This window comes from Cyphellophora attinorum (assembly GCF_001299255.1).
Source record: "Cyphellophora attinorum strain CBS 131958 chromosome Unknown Contig20, whole genome shotgun sequence".
In the NCBI taxonomy this organism is placed as follows: Eukaryota; Fungi; Ascomycota; class Eurotiomycetes; order Chaetothyriales; family Cyphellophoraceae; genus Cyphellophora; species Cyphellophora attinorum.
The window spans coordinates 240569-261833 of record NW_017253248.1 but is presented as its reverse complement, the minus strand read 5'-3'; the positions used below and the strand labels follow the sequence as shown (position 1 = coordinate 261833).

The 21265-nt window shown below is 52.4% G+C and overlaps 10 protein-coding genes across 10 annotated transcripts; 5 read left to right on the top strand and 5 right to left on the bottom strand.

Annotated features, from left to right (window-relative positions):
- Positions 1 to 160: 160 nt before the first annotated feature.
- On the bottom strand, positions 161 to 2429 carry AB675_1100 (Nitrogen assimilation transcription factor nit-4; the record flags this gene model as incomplete). The annotated part of the gene is made up of 5 exons (XM_018139822.1): positions 161 to 971; positions 1052 to 1443; positions 1650 to 2180; positions 2234 to 2276; positions 2329 to 2429. The coding sequence occupies 5 exons, from the start codon at positions 2427 to 2429 to the stop codon at positions 161 to 163; spliced, it is 1878 nt and encodes a 625-aa protein (XP_017998174.1).
- A 1698-nt stretch (positions 2430 to 4127) lies between these two features.
- AB675_1099 (Aldo-keto yakc [NADP(+)]) lies at positions 4128 to 5258 on the bottom strand (the record flags this gene model as incomplete). Its single annotated transcript, XM_018139809.1, has 2 exons — positions 4128 to 4324; positions 4382 to 5258. The coding sequence occupies 2 exons, from the start codon at positions 5256 to 5258 to the stop codon at positions 4128 to 4130; spliced, it is 1074 nt and encodes a 357-aa protein (XP_017998119.1).
- A 1285-nt stretch (positions 5259 to 6543) lies between these two features.
- On the top strand, positions 6544 to 6946 carry AB675_1098 (Glutaredoxin; the record flags this gene model as incomplete). Its single annotated transcript, XM_018139798.1, has 2 exons — positions 6544 to 6730; positions 6780 to 6946. 2 exons carry the CDS (start codon positions 6544 to 6546, stop codon positions 6944 to 6946), a joined length of 354 nt encoding a protein of 117 aa, XP_017998037.1.
- Positions 6947 to 7690: 744 nt separating this feature from the next.
- Positions 7691 to 8842, top strand: AB675_1097 (uncharacterized protein; the record flags this gene model as incomplete). The annotated part of the gene is made up of 1 exon (XM_018139787.1): positions 7691 to 8842. One exon carries the CDS (start codon positions 7691 to 7693, stop codon positions 8840 to 8842), a length of 1152 nt encoding a protein of 383 aa, XP_017998070.1.
- A 765-nt stretch (positions 8843 to 9607) lies between these two features.
- Positions 9608 to 10715, top strand: AB675_1096 (uncharacterized protein; the record flags this gene model as incomplete). The annotated part of the gene is made up of 3 exons (XM_018139776.1): positions 9608 to 9704; positions 9773 to 10099; positions 10159 to 10715. The coding sequence occupies 3 exons, from the start codon at positions 9608 to 9610 to the stop codon at positions 10713 to 10715; spliced, it is 981 nt and encodes a 326-aa protein (XP_017998202.1).
- A 501-nt stretch (positions 10716 to 11216) lies between these two features.
- AB675_1095 (uncharacterized protein) lies at positions 11217 to 11756 on the top strand (the record flags this gene model as incomplete). The annotated part of the gene is made up of 1 exon (XM_018139765.1): positions 11217 to 11756. One exon carries the CDS (start codon positions 11217 to 11219, stop codon positions 11754 to 11756), a length of 540 nt encoding a protein of 179 aa, XP_017998014.1.
- Positions 11757 to 12224: 468 nt separating this feature from the next.
- AB675_1094 (putative aryl-alcohol dehydrogenase AAD14) lies at positions 12225 to 13519 on the bottom strand (the record flags this gene model as incomplete). Its single annotated transcript, XM_018139754.1, has 5 exons — positions 12225 to 12827; positions 12892 to 13042; positions 13101 to 13189; positions 13248 to 13331; positions 13385 to 13519. 5 exons carry the CDS (start codon positions 13517 to 13519, stop codon positions 12225 to 12227), a joined length of 1062 nt encoding a protein of 353 aa, XP_017998146.1.
- Positions 13520 to 14129: 610 nt separating this feature from the next.
- On the bottom strand, positions 14130 to 15837 carry AB675_1093 (putative HC-toxin efflux carrier TOXA; the record flags this gene model as incomplete). The annotated part of the gene is made up of 2 exons (XM_018139744.1): positions 14130 to 14606; positions 14677 to 15837. 2 exons carry the CDS (start codon positions 15835 to 15837, stop codon positions 14130 to 14132), a joined length of 1638 nt encoding a protein of 545 aa, XP_017998176.1.
- Positions 15838 to 16486: 649 nt separating this feature from the next.
- On the bottom strand, positions 16487 to 18638 carry AB675_1092 (putative peroxisomal acyl-coenzyme A oxidase 1.2; the record flags this gene model as incomplete). The annotated part of the gene is made up of 4 exons (XM_018139733.1): positions 16487 to 16855; positions 16945 to 17559; positions 17614 to 17861; positions 17915 to 18638. 4 exons carry the CDS (start codon positions 18636 to 18638, stop codon positions 16487 to 16489), a joined length of 1956 nt encoding a protein of 651 aa, XP_017998091.1.
- Positions 18639 to 19464: 826 nt separating this feature from the next.
- On the top strand, positions 19465 to 21195 carry AB675_1091 (Malonate--CoA ligase; the record flags this gene model as incomplete). Its single annotated transcript, XM_018139722.1, has 1 exon — positions 19465 to 21195. One exon carries the CDS (start codon positions 19465 to 19467, stop codon positions 21193 to 21195), a length of 1731 nt encoding a protein of 576 aa, XP_017998120.1.
- Between the last annotated feature and the right edge of the window lie 70 nt (positions 21196 to 21265).

Genomic DNA, 21265 nt, shown 5'->3' with positions numbered 1-21265 from the left:
GTACTGGTGCCAGGAAAGAGAGGATTTTATAACAATATGGTGCTCCTGCTCACACCAAACGTGCCACACGGCGCTTCTGGATCAAGATGGCTCCTGCTCGGTTTCATTGCGCATCAGACAAGCGCGATTGTTGAGCATGCCGCAGGCAACCGGGCTGCTGTCAATTCAGCTGTTTGCGGTCTATTTCGCCGTCCACGACGTTCAACCGGGACCACTGATCCAGCAATTCGCCCATGTCAGCCAGCTCCCTACCCTTTTCACCGATTGCAGCGTAATTGGGGTACATGCATCCAGAGAAGAGATAGTAGTCGTCTGCGGTCCAGCTATCGACCGCGCTGGACCGAAAAATCACTGCGGTGGCCGGAAGAAGATGGTCAACCAAACTGCGCTCCTGCAATCGGATCCAGAGCATTTTCATCACCCCTCGTCCCAACATCCATCGTTTCGCAGCTACCGACAGGTATCCAATGACCACGTGCAATAATTGGGCAATGCCGAGCCCTTCGGGTAGCACATCGACCAGAGCATACGCTGCCATCGTTGCAGATTGGAACGTCCAAGGACACCACAGCGTCGTTGGACCTAGACTGCGCTCCGACCACTCGATCAGCTCAGCAATACCCCGGCAGGACTCAAGCATCGCCGACTGAGTGTGCTCCCGAACAGAGCTTGCAATGTTGATGTCGGCCAGTATCAGACCGCAGACGGTCATATGGTAGTCGTTCCAAGATAGATGCAGTTCAATAAGCGACCAAGACGGCACTGCTTCTACATCTATTCGAGCGTATGATGGCAGATCGTCCCGATAAGTTTGCAGCCGCTCGAACAACCACTTCAGCCTCTCCATGCGCGCCGTGCGGTCCAGTATAGGATGGCCAGGTATAGGGCTGTCATCCGGGTCTCCGCTGAGTATCGATGGGAGAATGTCTGCCCCGATCTCCCGGAGGTCGAACCTGGCGGCGTACAAGCCACTGGGTTGAATATTGCAACGGGTTCGCGACGTGGGTATGGAGTCCATGCTGTACTTGTTTGGAGGTCTTCTTCAGAGTACGGCCGCGGCGCGCCAGGCTTTGCCAGTCCCAGAGGCTTCACCCATATCATGGAGAAGTCAACTTCAATCGCGAACGCAGACCATCTTGCCATTCTCATGGACCGCTGGTAGTCATCCGTGGTGTATTCCTGGTGGCCCTGGATGATCAGGCTCCGAACTCTGCGGCTGAGCTCAATACACACTATCGGCAGCTGACGAACATATATCATCGCCTGTCTGTCCTTCTTCAGAAAACCAAATCCCATGGATAGAGCCACTAAGCCTTGCAGAAGGGCAAGCGTTGATCTCCCTTCCTCTTCTGCCCAGAGCTTAGCTACCTCGTCGGCGAAGTGGAGGCCTCTGGTTGTACTATCTCGATCGTAGGCAAATGCGAGGGGATGGTCACTGTAGAGCTGTGAGATTGTCAGCGTGTATCTTATCAGCCTCAGGCAGTCTCCTCTGCGTGTATCGGTCGAACGTGTCTCGTCGTCATGTCGACATACGATACACCTGGCCAGCTCTCATTGTTGTAACGCTAATTTCAATACAGACTTCCCAGGGGTATGCTTCCATCTCTTTGCGTTGCTTCTCCGTAATTGTATAGGAACTTGAAACTTACACAAGCAGTCAAGAGCAGACAATTAACCAGGAAAGGTGAGCAGTAGAGGCTGTCCAGGTCCCCTGACTGCATGGCGCCGAGGAAGATATCTCTGTTGACGCAAGGATACGACTCATGGTGCCAGGTGAAATACACGGTCATCAGGTGGGATACAAATTCGTCGTCAGCCGTGACATTCGTCCAGGGTCTGGCGGGAACTCGCACAAGAGGCTCGTCGGTCATGGTCGCAATGCTCATCACATCAATTCGAGGTCGGTCTTTCGACTTTCGACGGCTTCGGGGGGACGTTGCCGTTCGGGCCTGCGCTGTTATTTGATCGACGGAGGCATCGGTTTTGATCAGCCTGGAAAGGTCCGCGACAGCTCGATCGTCGTGCGTTCGAATGAAATCGAGGATCACATCTAGTGCCTCGCCCTTTGCGTGTAGCTCGTCAAGCGCACGCTTGCGGCCTCTTCGACCATCCTTTGCCTCATCATACACGCACTGCACTTTCTTCTCACGACATGCTTGACAAGGTTTGTCACCGTCGCACTTGGATATATGTCAGAAAATGGGCACTAAAAAGAGGCTCAGCATTGTCGTACCTTCCTCTTCGCTTTCTTGCATGCTTCGCACGCAGTTGCGACACTGGATCTAGTCAGTGTGGAGCCCGTTCCCAGTCAACACATATCGAACTTACTACTTGGCCTGCCTTGAAGTCGATGAGCCTTGTTCGACCGTCTCTGGTCGCCGTGGAGGACTGCCTTTAGGATATAGTGGTCTCGAGCTCTGAGTAGACATTATGGCGCTGATCAGAATCTGTACTCTGACAGCTTAGAGTGGTTCAGTGCCATATACTTGCCCCCCAAAACAGTTCCGGATGATGCCAAATGTTCGGGCGCTTGTTCCGGACGGTCTTAGTGGTGGAAATGATATCCCTCGTGACGGGCCTGGTTTGAGCGGATGAATCTTCGAAAGGTACCTAGTGGTCTAATATCAGTCTTTTGTATATATGTCCTGCAGAGCTTTCGAGGTACTGTAATCCCAGATCCGTCTTTGTTGGACACATCCATCCAAAGAATGCTTCGTCTTGGATAGCATTCTTCCAAAGTACCACATGGGTCGTTCGTGCATGCAACATCCCAAGCACGACTTCGTAGATTTACGCCTTGTCTCCAGCCAACTCGACAATCCTGCCCCAACTTTCGACCACCCAAAGATGCGAGACTTCTGCTTTCAATTCTACCGGAGTGAACGTGGCAAGTGGTTGATGGCGTCGACCGTCTAATGAATTCTTCGAGGATACATACGTAGGATGTGGAAACGACACCATCAAACTGGACCATAGTGGTGCGTTACGTCCTCGCATGGAGATGCTGTGACAAATGCGCTGAAGTTTTGCATCTGTAGATGGGGCGCAATGCGTTGGCGCAGATCTGGACCGCGCATGTCGCAGCGATCTCTTCACGTCGCAGCTCTGGAAGCTGCTGCGCGAGCATACAGGTGTGGCTCGACTGCGAAAGCCAGCTACAGGTCTGCGATATACCGAAAACGGCGCGTCCGTCAGGATGCATTGAGTCCTCGCTTTGGATCCGAAATGCCGGAGAGAGAATTCTACCACGTCGAGTGATGCATGAGAATGCTTGAAAGGCTGAATGCAAAGAGCAAGACGTGTACGTGGATTGAGGCTCGGCCTCTTCTGTGACCAAATCCATTCCTGTCGCCTCGAACATGTATTGCAGATCGACTGGGGCCGTTGAACTCACTACACCATCACTGGGGGCTACTGAGGCGATTTGGTTCGCGGAACTCAACGCAACTGTAGAAGTACAGTGGCGGAGGCATGCGTCATGCGGCCTGGGGGGAAAAAATCGTATGACGGGCATGGTCATCGAAAGCACACGCCGCGAGCCTCGTGACCAGAACAATTTCAAGGGCCTTCGATGCTATACTGATATAATTGTCAATCCGCGGAGCCCGCGAGTCTGCATCGATGGAGTAGTTTTAAGACCCCTGGAAGGCAAGGCATCCGCCAAAACAGGAGAGCGCGTCCGATCCAATCACATTTGCACCGGACGATCAAGCACAGTGCGCCGAGCTACGCCACTGCTCTAACAGCCGATAGCCGGAAATGCCATTCGATTGGTGACAGAAAGATGGCAACCTCTAATCAATATGTTCGTGGCTTTCTTGCGGTCTACCGTGTGCATCGTCTGCTCAATAAATTGGACTTCAGGCTACGCTGAGACTTCGGCCATTGCATTTGTAATATTCCGGTGCATGGATTTCTTTGGAGCATTTCTCCACGTGGGCCACCGAGTACTGCCACCGAGTACCATCACCCTTGAATTCCTCTGGTATGTCTTTCGTTATGCTCCTGACTGGTGCTCTTGGCTTCTGTAGAGAAGTCCGGCGGCTTGATTGTGGCATGCCGCGTCAGAGGTCTGCTTAGCAACATCATCTCGAGGCTATCCCAATACTACGATCACACGATTTCGATCACTCTTCCAGTGCTGGCGTGTCGCCAAAACATGCTTTCAGAAACGCTTCTGAGTACCGCGCTCCTTGGGCTCCTCCAGTCGCCTTCAGTATGCTTCGGACCTGTGCCTCGTCTTCTGCGGTGAAGTCCACTTCCCGCGCACCAGCATTGTCCTCCAAGTATTTGAGGGTCTTCGTTCCCGGTATCGCAATGAAGTCTGTTCGATCAGCGTCAGTTTTGCGATGAGCCAAAGGCGAATGATCCGAGCACTTACCGTCCCCTTGGCTCAGAACCCACGCTAGAGTCAGTTGCCCGACGCTGACCCCTTTCTCCTTTGCCATTTCCTCTAAGCCTCTCTTCAACCGCAGGTTGCCCTCGAACGCCTCTCTCGAGAACCTGGGGTGTACACTCATTCGTATCTTGCCCACAAAGGGTTCCAAATCCTCCCACTTTTCAATTTTCGCATTGGTCAACCATCCCCTGCCCAGCGGGCTGTACGTTACAATCTTCACGTCCAACTCCCTTGCAGCCGTAAGAATGCCAATCTGCGGATCTTCGAGATCTAGCGCCCACGGAGAGAACTCCATCTGGATAGCCGCAATCGGGTGTATCTTGTAGGCGCGTCGCAACGTGGTAGCACTGCACTCGCTCAGTCCAATGTACCGGACCTTGCCTGCGTGAACTAGCTCAGCCATTGCAGCCACTGTGTGCTCGATCGGTACAAACGGGTCGACGCGGTGAGCATAGACTAGGTCGATAGTGTCAACACCGAGACGGTCTAGACTTGCGTTCACAGCAGTTCGAACATGTTCGGGCGAGCAATCGATGCCCATCTCATAGCCGATCGGACTTGTAGGAGAAGGCTTGAGTTTGAACCCAAATTTGGTGCAAAGGAATATCTTAGATCGCAGACCTGGATTTTCCGCAAGCCAGCGGCCGATGAGTTTCTCATTGTGGCTGGAAGGTCCGTAAGCGTCAGAAGTGTCCCAGAAAGTGGTGCCGAGCTCGGCGGCGCGGGATAAAACTGCGAGGGAGTTGTCCTCAGGGGGCGGAGGATCAGCCGCACTGCTGGCTGATATGGACAGGTTCATACATCCGAAGCCCACCGCTGGGACAGTCGTGTCGCCAATCTTTCGAATCGAGAATGGCATGGTCGGTCGATAACGAAGCCGAGCGAGCGGAAGGAGGTATATCGTCGGATATTCTGAATGATTTCTTGAGTCAACCAGATCTTTCTGCTCTCTAGCAATCCAGACTTTCAATGCAACTGAAGTCAAAGCATGTTATGTTCCAATTATGATGGCTGGCAACAACGCTATATATACCTTGGACAACTCGAGCTCACGTCTGCGCAAGATCATATCACCACGGTATGTCCATTGATGGTAGTCGGCGATGGCAGTCGGCGATGGAAGTCAGCATATTGGTCGACTCAGTGGATTGCATCTGACTAAATTAGTAATCGGGCGAGTGATTCCCGAGCTCCCGAGTGCACACTACCTGGCTTTGACTCGATTGAGGAATTGTAATGCCAGGAACAGCGAGGAGTCCCAACTAATTGAAAGATCCTTGATGTGATTCAGCCTCGTGGGAAGGATCTGGAATTGGATTTTGATGCAAGGTGATGGAATTTCCTTAAGTCCGAACTTTGAAAAGCCCAAAGTCCGCCCGGGTGTGCGAACCGATACCGTAGGGCCAGGGCCACTCGCCCGCGGAGCGCATAGGTCTATGAAAGGCCAGCCAGGCTCAGGAAGCGTCTATGACACTGGAATGGCTTGAACGTGGCTCAAATGTGCAACACCTGGGGAGGCACCTAAATCTGCAGTTCGATCAAAGACTGGCTTGCTGCCTAACCTACCTCGCGACACCTGCCACTGACATTCACACTTCTGGGACGGAACGGAATGAGAGCGGCCCTGAGCCTTGGTCAGTTCCTGACAGCGTTCGTGGGCCAGAGGAGGACTCCAGGCCTGGGACTCTGGTTCATTCAGACGTTCACGACCTTGGGCCCAAAATATGGCAGATGCAGGACCGAACCAGCGCAATTGGACGTTTGCATCTCTCGCGCGTCACTTAGCTGATCTTGATCCTTTGCTGCTTTCTGGCAGGCTATACAAAAGCATGCAATGACTCTGAGCGCAGCCACAATTAAAAGAACCTGACGCTACGCCAAGCCCGGCAACTTGTGGTGACGTAGTGCCTTCTCGAGCTCCAAAACGGCAGGTCGCCTTCCTGTTCGGAACTTCAATCTGTCGCAGCGGGTTTGTACACGCGCCACACCAACTCGGCCATCATCGCAGTGCTTAGCCGGACCTGGTGTGTCCCGCCGCTGTGAGAAGGTCGGACATCTTCTCTGATATCGTCACAATCGCCGTATAAGACAGCAGTTTCTTTGCTGAGTTCATTGGTGACTGATGCCGGGTCAAAACTAGAAAGATGGGATCCAGCTTATCGACCTCGTCGTCGATGCCAACGGCAGAAAGTCGCGCCAAAGTCCAGCACCTCATACAGGATAACAAGGTTGTCGTCTTCGCAAAGGTTTCGTGCCCGTACTGTGTTGCGACGAAAGCGCTACTGAAGCGCAAGGGCATTGATTATACCTCAATCAATGTGGACACAACCTGTGAGATTCTTCTTGAAGTGAAGACGTCATGGCTGATAGTAGCGTATAGCTGGCGGAACGACCATATTCAATACTGTCAAGGAGATGACGGGTCAGCGCACTGTGCCGAACATTTTTATTGCTCAGCAACAGATAGGTGGCAACAGTGAGCTTCAAGCATTGAATAGGACAGGCGATCTGGACGAGATGTTGAGAAAGGCTGGAGCGCTCGCTTGAGCTACGATGGCCTGGTAGACTGCTCAACGACAAGTCCCTGTTGTTCTGGATCCAATTGAGTCTATTCTTTAATTCGATAGGCAGTCTCATCCTCTGACATCTATGCCACGGACAACCAGGAACGCTGTTGCAGCACCCAGAAAGCCTTCCGTGTATCAGGTGGAGATCTCATGAAGTCCCAAGAGAGATTGTCGACCTCGCCGCCCATTGCGGACGCACGATAAAGAGAAGGTATTGATCTTCCGTCAAGCAGTCTCAGGGTCAACGTCTGCGCTCCGTACGAAGCGAACCTGCAGGTGTGTGATACCTCCGTCAATACGTACATGCATCTCGGGTAAAGACCACGTTGTAGCTCGGCGTTGGCTAGTAAGCGTACTGCAGGCTATTCGGACATTCCTTCCACGTTCAGTTGCTGTACCCCGCGTCCGCATTGACTTGAGCTCAAAAGTATTGACACTTAGGTACTCCTGCAAGTCCGGCCAAGCCTGGCGCCTTGCTTCACGCCCTTGTTGATCGCGAGATCGCCATCACCGCAAATTCGCCCTTCTGGCAGTGGCAGCTGGTTTTATGCGCTCCAGCCAATAGTCCCCCGCGGTGACTAAGCGAGGTAATACTTGAGTGATTCCCTCCGTACCTTTCATTGATCGGAAGGATATCTATACATCCTTTCCTGCAAAGTTGCCGACTTTTCCCAAAATTGACGAGACAATTGTGACCAAGATTTCGAGCCTCAGACCAACCGCCATGGCTTCTGGGAAGGTCCCAACTTCCTCTGCCACCCTTACCTGTCTGTGTGGTGCAATCTCTTTACCCGGCAGCTACCTCAAAGAGTCCCACTTTCCAATCGAATCTGAGATCTGCCATTGCAATCCATGTCGCTACTCCTACGGCAGCCTCATACCAACCTTCTTCGAAATCAAGAACCCACCACCAGCACCCGCCCTAGCCAAACTCCGGAAATACCAATTTACAGATGTCTGTGCCCGCTATTTCTGCGCGACCTGCGGAACCCACTGCTTCGTCGACCACCCGCACAAGGACAATGAGTGGTTCTGCCTCACCGGCATAGTCGAGCTCCCTCCATCAATCCCCAATAAACCACCCAATCTCGTCACGATCAACAGCCACCAATACCTGGCCGACACTCTCGACGGCGGCATGGCTCCCCTCTTCCTCGACCCCCAACCCAACTCCATCAAACCCCCAACCATCTTCGCAGCGGCCTCTCGCGACCCCGACAGCGCACGCGACCCCACCGACGTCGTCACTATGGCCCAATTATCCCTCTCACACCCCTCCCCTCAAGCCTCCCACCTCAACGCAAAGTGTCACTGCAAAGGAGTAAACCTCTCCATCGCCCGCGCAGACTACACCACCAACCCGCACAACGTCCATCCGGACAAACAGCCCACCAACAAGGCCATCCGCGACAAATACGCCGCATGGTTCTGCGCCTGCCGCTCCTGCCGCCTCTCTACCGGGTCGTCCATCACTGGACACATGTACGTGCCTCCCGCGGCAATCACCGACGCCACCACGGGCGATTCTGTAGTGTTAGGGCTGCCAGCACTCAACGACTCCAAAGTAAACCAGTCTGCGGGGCTGAAGACGCTGACGCACTACCGCAGCACCGAGTCTGTCGTGCGAAGCTTCTGTGGGAACTGTGGCGCGTATGTATTCTACTGCTCTGTCAACCAGGACAAGGATGGGAAGGCCGGGGATGGACACGGTGTGATCGACATTGCGGCAGGACTGTTGCGGGCGGAGAGTGGGAGTATGGCGCGGGAGTGGGTGTATTGGGAGGATTGGGTGAGTCATGCGAATGAGGCCGTTGATCAGAAGCTGGTGGAGGTGGTGAAGGAAGGAGGGTGGAAGAGCGTTGGGCTGGCGCAATGAAGGTGAAGCAGCGGTCTCCGGCCTGAAGGTTTCCTTCGAAAATGACAAAGTGAACAGAGAAGCATCCGCCGTCAATAAGACATAGGGTGGCCTGCAGACAGCATGCGACCGACTTCTCGACACGTACATTTGGACTGAATGCGCAGACAAAAGAACCAGGAGGGCAGCATCGATTGTAGCTTTTGGCATCCTGCGAGGACAGTTACTTGAGCGCTCGCCAATCGCGATGTCTGAGATACAGGGCACAAGTACGAGACGCGCTTGGCTGAGAAGTATCAGTTTTGGTCGGGCGTCAAGGGCGGACGATTGAGATATGCATAGCATTCCGCAGCCTGGAGTAGTCATACTATTTCACACATCGATTTTGAAAGAGTGTTGTAAGCACTGCTCACTTCTATACATTGGACCACCATGTTGAGTGGTATATAAATGATTGGTTATCGGGCCGAGCGGGTCATAGAGGCAGAGTTACAAGTTGACTCCCAAGATCGGAATTTGGAGGACGTCAAAGAATTTCTGAATCAATGCAAGGCCTGCATGCGACTTGGACTTCGAACGTTCGAGCGGCTCTAGCGGAGATGTTGCAGTCAGAGTTGGCCGTTACTACGGTACCGGCATTTCCGTCGACACGGTATTGCCGGTCTTGCAGCAAAAGGAGGGGGAATAAGTACAGGTCATGCCAGAGACCAAGACAGTTTCGCTTCTCTATGGTTCACCACAAGCGCTGCGCAATCAGTGGCAGGGAGTGTATGACATATCGCAGAAATGGCCTCCTATCCAGACTTCGATACCCTACAAAAGGTAGCCGGCCAACCTCTGGGCAACGCATGGGGGTTTTGGGGTCCCAACGACGAACTTGGCTGTAAGAAGAAAGCCCATCTGTCGGACGAGCTAAGGTTGAACTACACATCTGACTGCTCTGCCACACAGCTCTCAATTATCTCACACCTGAGGTGGTCCGTAACGCGGCCAAGGAGATTAAGACTGGCGTCAGCATTCAGCTAGATATGCGTCTTGATGCCTTCGAGTATCGTATCGGCGGCCGTGAAGCATTTGAGCATCGAATCAAGGACTTCAAGGACAACGAAGACTACAACTTATATGCCCACGACGATGTTCTGACTTTCAATACACAGGGCAGCTCGCAATGGGACGGTCTCAGGCACGTTGGGCTGCAGCAGTCTGCGGTGTACTACAATGGGCTCAAGCATGCAGATGTTCGACGGGACAGTCATAGTGGCAAGCTTGGAATACAAAGTGAGTTTTCTTCCAAGATCCTCAGGTCTCGCAAATGTGGCATGGCTCACCATGGTCAGACTGGGTTGAACGAGGCGGTATCGTTGGTCGTGGGATTTTACTAGACTATCATCGCTGGCGAGAAGAAACTGGGAGGGCACCAGCCAAGGCAAATTCATCCGTTGCTATAACCACATCAGAGCTCGAAGCAGTGGCGCAGCATCAAGGCACCAAGTTCTGCGTCGGTGATATCCTCATCATCCGTTCCGGCTTTTCAGTCTGGTACCAACGCGCTCCGCAAGCCGAGCGAACCGAGTCACTACAACACTACGAGTTCGTGGGCCTAGAGCGATCCATGGAGTCTGTGAGATGGCTTTGGAACCACCATTTTGCGGCGGTCGCCGGCGACACTGTCGGGTTCGAATGCAATCCTGTTGACTTCCACGACAAGGATACTGTCAAGTTACATGAGTGGTTACTTGTGCATTGGGGAACTCCGATCGGGGAGCTGTGGGATCTTGAGAAGTTGTCGGCGACTTGTGCGGCACAGAAGTCGTGGTCTTTCTTTCTAACAAGCGCTCCGCTGCATGTATTCGGAGGGGTTGCTACACCATCAAATGTGATCGCTGTATTATAGGCAGCTACTGCCCATTCTCTCGGACCTCTCCGAGCACTCGGTGGCTCTAGGCTCCACGTCATGAGTCGAATCGGCAGATATGGAACAAGCGCGGTGTGCAAACGATTTCCTGCATAGGTGGTGGCTCGGTGAGCACCAAATGAGAGAAGACGAAGCTGGAAATCGGCTCAATCGACGAGTCGGCGTTGAGATGCCGGACCGAGATTTCATCCAGAAATTGTTCCAAATGCGGTAAGTAATTGTTTACCGACGGACCACTGCTTCATTCCGGGGCACGCTTTGGCGGAAACCCATAGACGACAGATTGCGTGGTCGATGATTTTCAAAGCCACGACACAGTAATGATTGCTCTGCCAATACACATTGCTTGAAGACGTCGCAGCTTGAGTATCGTCACAGATCCTTGACCTGCCTGACAACCGCATCACAGCTGGAGCCCTGGACACCCGAACAGCTCACCGGCAGGTTCGATCAAGCACTCCGTACGCACACCAGGCAATAATGTCGTATGCCACAGCAGCGGAGCAGCTCTTGAGCATACGCGACAAGAGCGTGAACGAGAAGCTCGACTATGTCCTCGACTACATTGCCATCACCGACCTAGTGCAGCGGTACGGTCAAGCAACCGATACGCGCGACTTCAGACTACTCCGAAGCTGCTATGATCGAGACATCGAAGTTGATCACACACCAAGTATAGGAGGCGGACTCTTTCGCATCTCAGCCGATGAGTGGTGTCGTCTCGCCGATAAGTTCCATTCTCAACTAGATGGCGACGAGCATATTATGATCCTTCTGAGTGTGGTGCTCAGTGGAGATAATACTGCTTCTTGTCACGTGCTCATGCATGCTAGTCATTACTACCGGAAGGCGAATGGGTCGCCGTATCAGACGATAGCTGGCACGTATGACATGGAGTTTCGGCGGACCGGAGCAGGCTGGAAGATTGCCAAGTCAGTTCAGAAGCTGCATTTCGCGAAGGGAAACTGGCAATTTCACGAAGAGATCAAGAACTCGCTCGGCAATCTGGGCGGTGCTTGATTCATGCTTTTCAGATGAACGATTGCGTGGATGTAGATAATGGCTGTATGCAATCACCGCAAGATGCTCAGCTTTGAGCACTTGAGTCAGACACTGCCCTGCCAACGGGTCATTTTGGAAATTTCTACATCTGCCAGTAGAATTTGATCTAAGTACTTATACGTAGCTTTCACAGCTGCTGAAGCTATGCCATCTGTGCGCGCGGACGATAAAAGTCAAAAGAAAGTGCTAATGAGATACGTGCTACGGGATCTGAGATAGGAGTAGGAGATTATTTAGGTACTCATAGAGACACCTCATTTGGTGGAATGGCGTGATCTATCTGTTGGCAATAGTGTCTTCATGCTTGTTCGTGTTCTTCAACATGCGATCTGTTCGCCTCCACTCCCCTTTCCTTCACGAACGGCTTTGAAGGGCTTGAATAGGCAATGTGGGCGGTCAGAGAGACCAGAGGTGGACTGCAAGCCGTCACCGTTGGCTTTCGCCCACAAAGTCACTCGGAAACCCAACATCGAAGTCCGTTTGACTCTCAAGATATTTCATCTGCGTTGTCGTCAATCTCACACTAAGAGCCTTGATGTTGTCATACAGTTGTTCTATCGTCCGTTGCCCCAGGATGGGTACCACACTTGTCGTCTTCTGAAGCACGTAGGCAAGGGCGATGATACACGGATTCTCGAGATCGTGCTCGGCAGCAACATTCTCTAGGGCTGCCGACATCTTTGCCTCCTTGTGAGTCTGTTCAGAGCGCAAGGCTTTGTGGTCAGGCTGCTTTTGATTCTCAATTTGTTTGCGGGACTGAAATTGGCCGCCACCAAGAACATCCCAAGGTGCTAGAGCCATTCCGAAGTGTCGAGCCATGGGTATGATCTCGCGCTCAAAGTCACGGCGCATGACGTTCCAGCGTCCTTGGTAGATGCTGAACGGCGTCTTGCCGTGGTTGGTAGCGTACTCATTCGCTATTGCAACGATCCATGCGGGCGTATCTGAGATTCCAAGGTAGAGAACTTTACCTTGCTCGACGAGGCAGTGCAAGCTGTCCATGATTTCTTTGACCGATGTTGTCCAGTCCTGTTGATAGAAGTCAGTGACTGGACCTCAAGGAATCTGCTTTGCAAGAGTTACCCCGACTCACCCACCAGTGGAGATAGAGTATATCAACATAGTCTGTCTGCAGTTTTCGGAGAGAAGCCTGGAACGACAGATGTAAGGACTTCTTGTGGTTTCCCGCATAGTTGACCGTCCTTCCTTTCCCAAGAGCATGGCTGCGATAGTCTGTGGTAAACCTGATCCACAGATCAGCCGCTGTGCCTTCATCGTCTGTAAGGAGAGACAAGGACATACTTGGTAGAGACGACTAGCATGTCACGATTCTTCCTAGCAGCCATCCACTCTCCTACCCAGGTCTCCGACTGCTCATCCTGATAGTTGTTCTACATTGACTTGTTCAGTTTGCAGCTAGGACCTCGTTGGGGTCGCATGTTGGCTTACAGCGGTGTCTATGAAGTTTCCGCCTGCTTCGTAATATGCATCGAGAAGACGAAATGACTTCTCCTTGCCGGTCTCACCCAGCCACTACGGTTCACAATTAGTCATGTCGCGTAGAACGATTCTTACGTTCCACTTACTTCGTGCCACGCATCACCAAGTGACAAAGCTCCCAGCGCAAACGGTGACACTCTGACTCCAGCACTACTTGATAAGATTCTATATCGGCCAAGTTCGGTCGTTGGCTCCGGAGGCGGTTTGAACGTGTCGCCCATGCTGCTCTGAGTAAACCGTATCGCTGGAGCCGCTGCTTTTTCAGCGCGAAGGTCTGTCACCCAACTCGCATACGACGTAGGAAAAGGATCTGACTAGGCTAAGTATCAATACCATATGCCTGCACAAGAAAGTCATTGCGACAACACGTCTCAGCCGTTCGACTATAACGCCGTCGGGCCGGGACCTGCCCTGTACTCCGACAGTCAGTACATGCATGCATCCGAATGTCACTAGTAAGTTAATGGAACGCTGACGACTATCCCACTTGGTCAGCATAGTCACAGCACTGGTACAGGATTTCTGAAGCAGCATCAAGTAGTGGGAAGATGTCCTTCCAGCTGCTGTGCGCTAAATTATAGCACATTGGCGGCATTCCCTTATACTGGAGGGATACCAGCCAACAATATGTCAAGCAACTCTTGCTCCGGCATCTCAGGGCCCAGTCAGTAGCCAAACCGCCCACGCTTTCCCCGCCAATAGTGTGGAATGGACTCGGCGGCGCCGGAATGATGTTTTATCTTGACTAGGCGCTCAATTTTGGAGGCACAACCTTCTCCACTTCTTCTATAGTTTGCTTTGATCGGCCGACCATTGCACTGACGGTGTTTGTCAGCTCTTTGTCGACGTTGGCTGTGAAGAAGGCGCAGATGAAGGCCAAGACGCTGAAAGCATGGAGGAGTAAAACACCGTCCGATAGGAGTCTGCGGAAGCCTGCTTCAAAGCCGATGAACCAATTTCGATAATCGTGGTTGTAACACCCTCGGCGGAGTCCAGCATTGTGGTATTGCCGGTTACGAAGGCTTGCAAGACCTCAGGCACACTTTGTTCAGGAAGTCCAGCTCCAAGAATTGCCGGAACGACTTCGGCAGGTACTTTGGAAGTGAGCTCATTAGTGAGAATTGTCGAATAGATTGCAGCACATGCCGCACCAAAGGAAGCTCGAATCGTTCCCATCATTCCGCACGCAACGCCAATGTCTTTCTGATCGTCGATATCGATGCCGCAGACGATCTGCGCCACTCCATCCGCCCAGCCAATGAAGAAAGTGCCGAGGAATAGCAGAGCCGTAGCTCTTGCCTTGGTATACTGATCACAAGTTGCCATGGCTATCACTCGTCAGAAAGTGGTAGAATGGGAGAGACTCCGTTGGACTTACATGATAGACAGATCGCACCAGCAGCAATGGTGCAGATATTTTGAATTCTCGTTCGTCCAAGCGGACGTGACAGTCCACATCCAACAATCTGACCAGCAGTAATTCCGAGAGCACGATGCATGCCTGATAGCCCACCTCCATCAGGTCGTCAGGGTCACTGTACAGCGCGGTGACCATTCTCGGCCAAACGAGCGCAAAGGCGTAATAAACACCGCCACAGACTCCTATCAGGATCACCACCGCCACCCAAGACCGGCGTCTGAATAAACCTTTAGGTACAAATGGCTCCTTGAGGTCCATCTTAGTTTCGTACCATGCGAAGACAATCAATGTGATCCCACCCACGACTATTGTCGAAACCACATATGACGAACGCCACGGGTAAACACTTCCACCCCAGGACAGACCGAGGAGGAAGAGGACTTCTCCCGCAACAAAGAGAAATGTACCGAAATAGTCGTAGTCTTTCAACCACCTCCAGATATCCTGTCTGCCATGCTTTTCCTCGAAGGTCGGAGGAAAGTAGAACGCGATAAAAAGAATCAAGGTAAGTGCGTTCCAGATGATATTGTAATAGTAGCACCAGCGCCACCCAGCCTTGGTGTTGAGGATGAAGATATATGCTAGAGCTGGTCCGAAGCCAGCCGTGGGAAGCTGCCATAAGTAGATAAAGGATTGTGCTGGGAAGCGATGCTTGACAGGGACCATCTCGCTAAGGACGGAAGTATAGGAAGAGCCTCCTGCTGCTGAGAGTCCGACGAGAGCTTGACCACCAATCAGAATTGGGACTGACTTGGCTGTCGCGCAGACAATGCATCCTATCAGACCCAGAGCGCTGGCGAAAATCAGAAAGTATCGTCGGCCGAAGAGATCGCTTAGACGTCCAATCAGTGCTAAACCAATGCCTTGACCTACAGAGTAGACCAAGGCTACCCAAATGATGGAAGGGTCGGGTCCGATGTCTGCATTGACATATGACAAGACAGGCGCGATTAGAGCAAATCCACCAGTGCAGGCGCTGAGGTTAAAGCATAGGGCAAGGTAGGTCCCCAGGAATGGCAGACTGTAGAAGTAGGACTTATCCACATCTGTCGCATTGATTTTGGTGCTGGTGGTGCATTGATGGCCATCCAAATCAGAAGACTGCTTGGTGGAAGACATATTGAAGACTGTCAGTGCAGCCCAACGAGGTCAGGGGCCTATGAGGTTGATATGAAGCCTGATGTTCGGCCATCATAGCACTACTCTTGGCCCGGTACCTGCTGTGAGCATCAAATCATAGTGGCATAGCCCGGCCCGAGGGTGGAAAGGCGAAGGGCCGGTGTTCGAGGAGCTCCATCTTCTCCGCCCCGCGGGGACTGTGACTGCCGGGCAGGAAGGAGGGGATGGGACGGACTCGTAGCAAGTACGAACACCTTGACTGTGGATACGACGAGGGCACTCAGATGTCAACTCGGCTACGAGGGACAGTGATTCCTTCTCGGGCTGCTGCTGGTCAGATGGCGACATGTGGCAAGGCTGAAATGAAGCCTTTCCTTGGCACGGGATATATTCTATGACGTCTGCAATGAGTAATTCTTGACTGGACAAGATCCATGGATGTTTTGAAGTTTTCAGGATATGGACCCTGGCTTTGCAACAGTCCACTGAGGCGACTCACATCACACAACAGACGCCCAAGCGAGACACTCGAGCTCGCCCAAACGGCCTTAATTGATGAAGCGCCCCCCGATCTCGTAGGAGGAATATTTACGCTCCTAAGCTCCGTCCGGACTATGCGAAGCAGTACTCCGATCGTGCGATGACTGGTTCATAGCTTTCCCCTCATTCTGCTGCTTGTGGTGGCCGTTGCGGAAGACTGTAGGCCTTTTGACCGCCACAACTTGGTCGTCTCTACTATTGCAGGCCATATTTCAGCCATGTCCTCTCCCGACATTTCACTCGACTGAGCTGCGTCTATCAGAGCCTCGTAAGGCGTTCTGTTTGTCCGTGCCAATACGCTGTCCAATTCGAATTCGGTCAAACCATAAGCGGATATGACTGTGTCAATGCTTTGTATGGCCACGTCGTTGATGGCTTGGCGATGGGCGTCTCGCAGATGGGCCAACTGCGTAATCGACAGCTGTGAGGCATGCACAAGACTTGGGTGGTGTGGTTCGCTCAATATCGAGAGTGAGAACTGAATCGGTGAGCACGGAGCGAGAACGGAGACCATTAATTGTGATCAACGGGGAGGCGAATACTTACTACCTGCGCCAACGATCTCACGTGCGGCGCAAACGATGTCTCAGCACCTTCCAGAGCGCGCACTGACCTCCAGAAACCAGCCCAGTACACATAATCTGCGTGTGCCATGGTGAGGGCATGACTAGAATAGCTGGTATCTTTGCCAGTTGTGGTATCATCGAGATACTGTTGCACCAGCGATGCTAGACGCGCTGTCAATGCCCATTCCTGGACCGCAGTTGACAACCAATCTGCGGCCGAACATATATGCGGTTCTTGCGCAACGCTACCCGACTGGAGGAGGCTCAGGTAAGCGATACTTGGGGGAAGTGTTTTCGTTCCGTTCCTACAATGCTTCGCGATTGCTCTGGTGACTTGCTGACTGATGACATAGTTGTCGCCTTCATATGTAACGGCATTGACAGTATGAGCATACATTCGGCCGAATCCTGCAAGCGCGCTGTACCCATGCCCGCCACATGCGATACGAGATATTTCTACGCCTCGGCTGGCAATCTCGGTACCGTATACTTTCGATGCCACGGTTTGCAGGTGTAAGTCTTCCAGGGCGCTACTGTCGCCAGTTCTGAGCACTGTGTGAGTGTAATTGTCGTAAGCCTCCTTGATTGCCTGCCCGACAATAATCAACGCTGTTGCCTGCCAATTGCTTAGCTCTACTACTCAGCAGCTCCGAGGGATCCATACACGTACCTTCGCGAGCAAAGGAATCAGACGACTCTTGACACTGCTGTACTCGAAGACAGTCACTTCTTCATGATCGCACTTGTCATCTGCGGTTGTGAAGAACTGTTTGCGGAACTTGGTGTAGTGCGTTGCGACTACAACGGCCTTGAGGAGGTCCCAACCTGTGAGCTGTGCCATCTGAGCGCGGACGGTCACCATTGACCCATATGCGTGCTTCGTGTTCGTTGGCTTTAGGTAGGTCCCCTCACGAGAGACTTGGGCGCTTCTAGCAAACATCTGAGACCTGGGAATTCGCACGCTATCAAACCTGAGGCTCCGTTATCCATTCCAAGCATTCCTTGATGAACTTTTGGCCCGAGTTCGTATATATTGATGCCTCTCAGTGTCTGATGTGATTCCAGGTCTCGAAGCTGCACAAGGAAGAGGTGTGGACCATGGTCTTGATCTCCTATTTGGAGACGCGCCACGACGATTCCATGAGTCGCCCAAACACCCGCAGCCCCGATCCAGTACTTGGTACTACTCAAAGTTGGGGAATCAATGACAAACTCGTCACTGTGAACATCAAACACAGCTGTCGTCTCAATTCCGCCAACGAACGATCCATGTCCTAGTTCAGTCTGACAGTAACAGCCGAGGATCTCAAATCGCTCGGCCATTGGCAGCCAGACATTCTTCTGCTGATCGGACATCTGTCGCTCTATGTTCGACATGAAAATGCGGTACTGAGGGTAGATCGGCATCATCCAGTCCGTCATGGTGATGACATCAAGCAACTGCGCGGTCGACCATTGATGGCGGAGCTTCAGAGCAACCAGTTGTTTTGACTGTCGAGCGATCCTCAGCCAGACGTCTTTCCTCGCTTGGGAATAGGTTGCAGCAGTTTTTGCGAACTCTGGGTTCGACTTGAGGACATCCAGCGCAATTTCTCTCCTTCGGAACCTCTCCTTTCCGCCCCAGAGATAATAAGCAAAATCACTCCGGACAGCGTCTTGAGGCACAGCTCGACATTGTCCGACATTCCTCTCCATGGTTGACCACGTGTTGGGAATCTGAAGGGTCAGATGCAAATTGGCCTTACTCGACTCGTCATATGTCATTCTATGAGATGCATACAACTTAGCAGGCACCTGTGTACTATCCCGGTGCTACAGAATGCTTAAGCAGTGCAATCGGAAGTGCTCTGCGGCTTTCGGACGAATGCAGCAGCTCCACGGCACCGTAAGCGGCACAGCTACAGCGATAGCAGCAGACAAATTACCACGTGCCAGATTGGACCAATTTCCATATACTAAGGTATCTCGATCACGTTTGGTAAAGCAGAGAAGTTGCATGAGGCACTCAGGAGCTCGTACTGCTTAGCGGAAAAGCGCCAATCGGAACCCGCCTTACTTATCGGGCCGCTTGCAGCACAGAGCCAGCATGTGCCAAGGCGTGAGAAGCCGGACTCCCATGCCTTCAATTTCAATGCTTGTCATTTGCAGCTTCGCAGCTTCGGTCCGGTGTGGACTGGTCCTGAAGTGCTCTCTACCAGAAGCCACACCGTCTGCTGAGGGATCAGCATAGTGCTCAGCCTAATCATCCCGGATCGGTTGACCTGACTCAGCGGATCCCGACCTGTTGATTCTGCTTTGTTGCTCGAGCACAGCGCAATCAGTCAGGACAGCAGACAGAAGGTGCTCCGATGCCAGCGGCTTAGTATACTACTTCGCCGATAGCCTGAAGTCACGCACAACTATGTGTACAACACATCTTCATATTGTCACACGTTATAAACTTATGCAATGAACTGCCAGTCTGCCCGTCAGTAGGTAGTTCTGCTCCTGTTTTGCGGAATCCATTGATTATTCTGAACCTATGGCCCTCCATGCAGGCGTGTCTGCGTCGTTACTTAGCGCAAAGAGCACGATCTTGCCAAACGGGCCATTGTTCCAAAGGCTTCTGACTATTGCACACTCGCGACATGCAGCGACCCCTCTTGTCCACGATTTGAACGCGAATATCACAGCGAATGCGCATGAACTGCTGGAAGCTGTTTTGGTCTTACGCTGCGCCATTCTGGACGCCCTACCGCCAGGCACTAAAGAGTATCTTCAGCAGGGGCAAGAAGTTTTTCTCAGTCTTTCAGCTGATGGTGGTTACGACTTCGCTGTTGCTATTCTTGCGATTCTCAGCATCAATGCATGCGCTGTACTGCTCAGTACGGCGATGCCATCGAGAGAACTACATCACTACGTATCCAAGACCAGATCGCAAATGATTCTATATACGGAGAAGGGCGCGTCAGCAGCGACTCAGCTTGTCCGCGATCACGCACACAGCCTGATAACATTTGACCTTCATCGCTTCAGGACTCGTGTTGTTCAAGTTGACGCCAATCGCGATTTGCTACCACGTATTACCATTTCGCATCTGCCACAAGCTGATCCCAACGGACCCGGCATTATCATTTTCACTTCAGGCACGACCGGACCACCGAAGGCAGTTGCCATTCGTCGCTCAACAATCACATCTGGAGCACAATCGCTGGCGGATCAGCTTGAACTTCGACCTCGCCACAGGATTCTGCATACTTTGCCCGTGCATCATGCCACAGGGATCAACCTGTCCTTCTTCCCTTTCTTGATGGCAGGAGCATGCATCGAGTTCCACACGGGCGGCTTCGACTCGCGGTGGGTGTGGGATCGGTTTCGACGCGGCGACTTGACTCACTTTACAGGAGTTCCCACCATGTATACTCGTCTGAGTCGGTTCTGGGAACAGGAAATCGCTAATATGCCGCCGGCTGAACGGACAACGTATGCTCACGGGGTAAAGCAGCTCGAAGCTATGTACTGCGGAACTTCAGCTCTGTCACATTCGATCAGCCAATTCTGGAAGTCGCTCCGTGATGGACACCCCGTATTGCAGAGGTATGGCTCGACAGAAACACAGATAGCCATCAACATGTCAGGCCGGGACGCACTCGATGTTCCCGACGGCAGTGTCGGCAGAGTGTCGGTAGGAGTCGAGCTCAAAATCGCAGGCTCTGCAGACGATACCAACGAGGGTGAACTCCTGGTCAGATCACCACACATGTTTGCTGGCTACCTGCACGATGATGCAGCGACAAGAGCAGCCCACGACGCGGACGGCTTTTTCAAGACCGGCGACATAGTCCAGAAACGGGGCGAGTATTACTTCATTCTCGGCCGAGCCAGCATGGATATCTTGAAGTCAGGAGGGTACAAGATCTCTGCTTTGGATGTGGAGCGAGAGATCACAAATCTTCCCTACATAGGCGAAGTGATGGTGGTGGGCGTTCCAGACGATGAGTTTGGTCAACTTGTGGCAGCGGCCGTGACTTTGCGAGAGGTTGATGATCACGCTCCAAAAGTCACGCTAAGCTCGTTGAGAGACGACCTTCGGCGCAGACTAGCAGGTTACAAGCTGCCGACTCTGCTTCGTATAGTTCCTGGAGAGCTTCCGAAGAATGCAACCGGCAAGGTCGTCAAGAAGGTGTTGGGGCCACTTTACTTTCCCACCGATTACGCAAAAGATTGTCAGGTTCAAGTTTGGTCCAGACGTACCGTAGTCGCGAAGATCTAGACGTGTTAGAGCGTACTTCATGGCCACACAATATATTCACAAGGACTCTTGAATCGATTGACAGTATCCT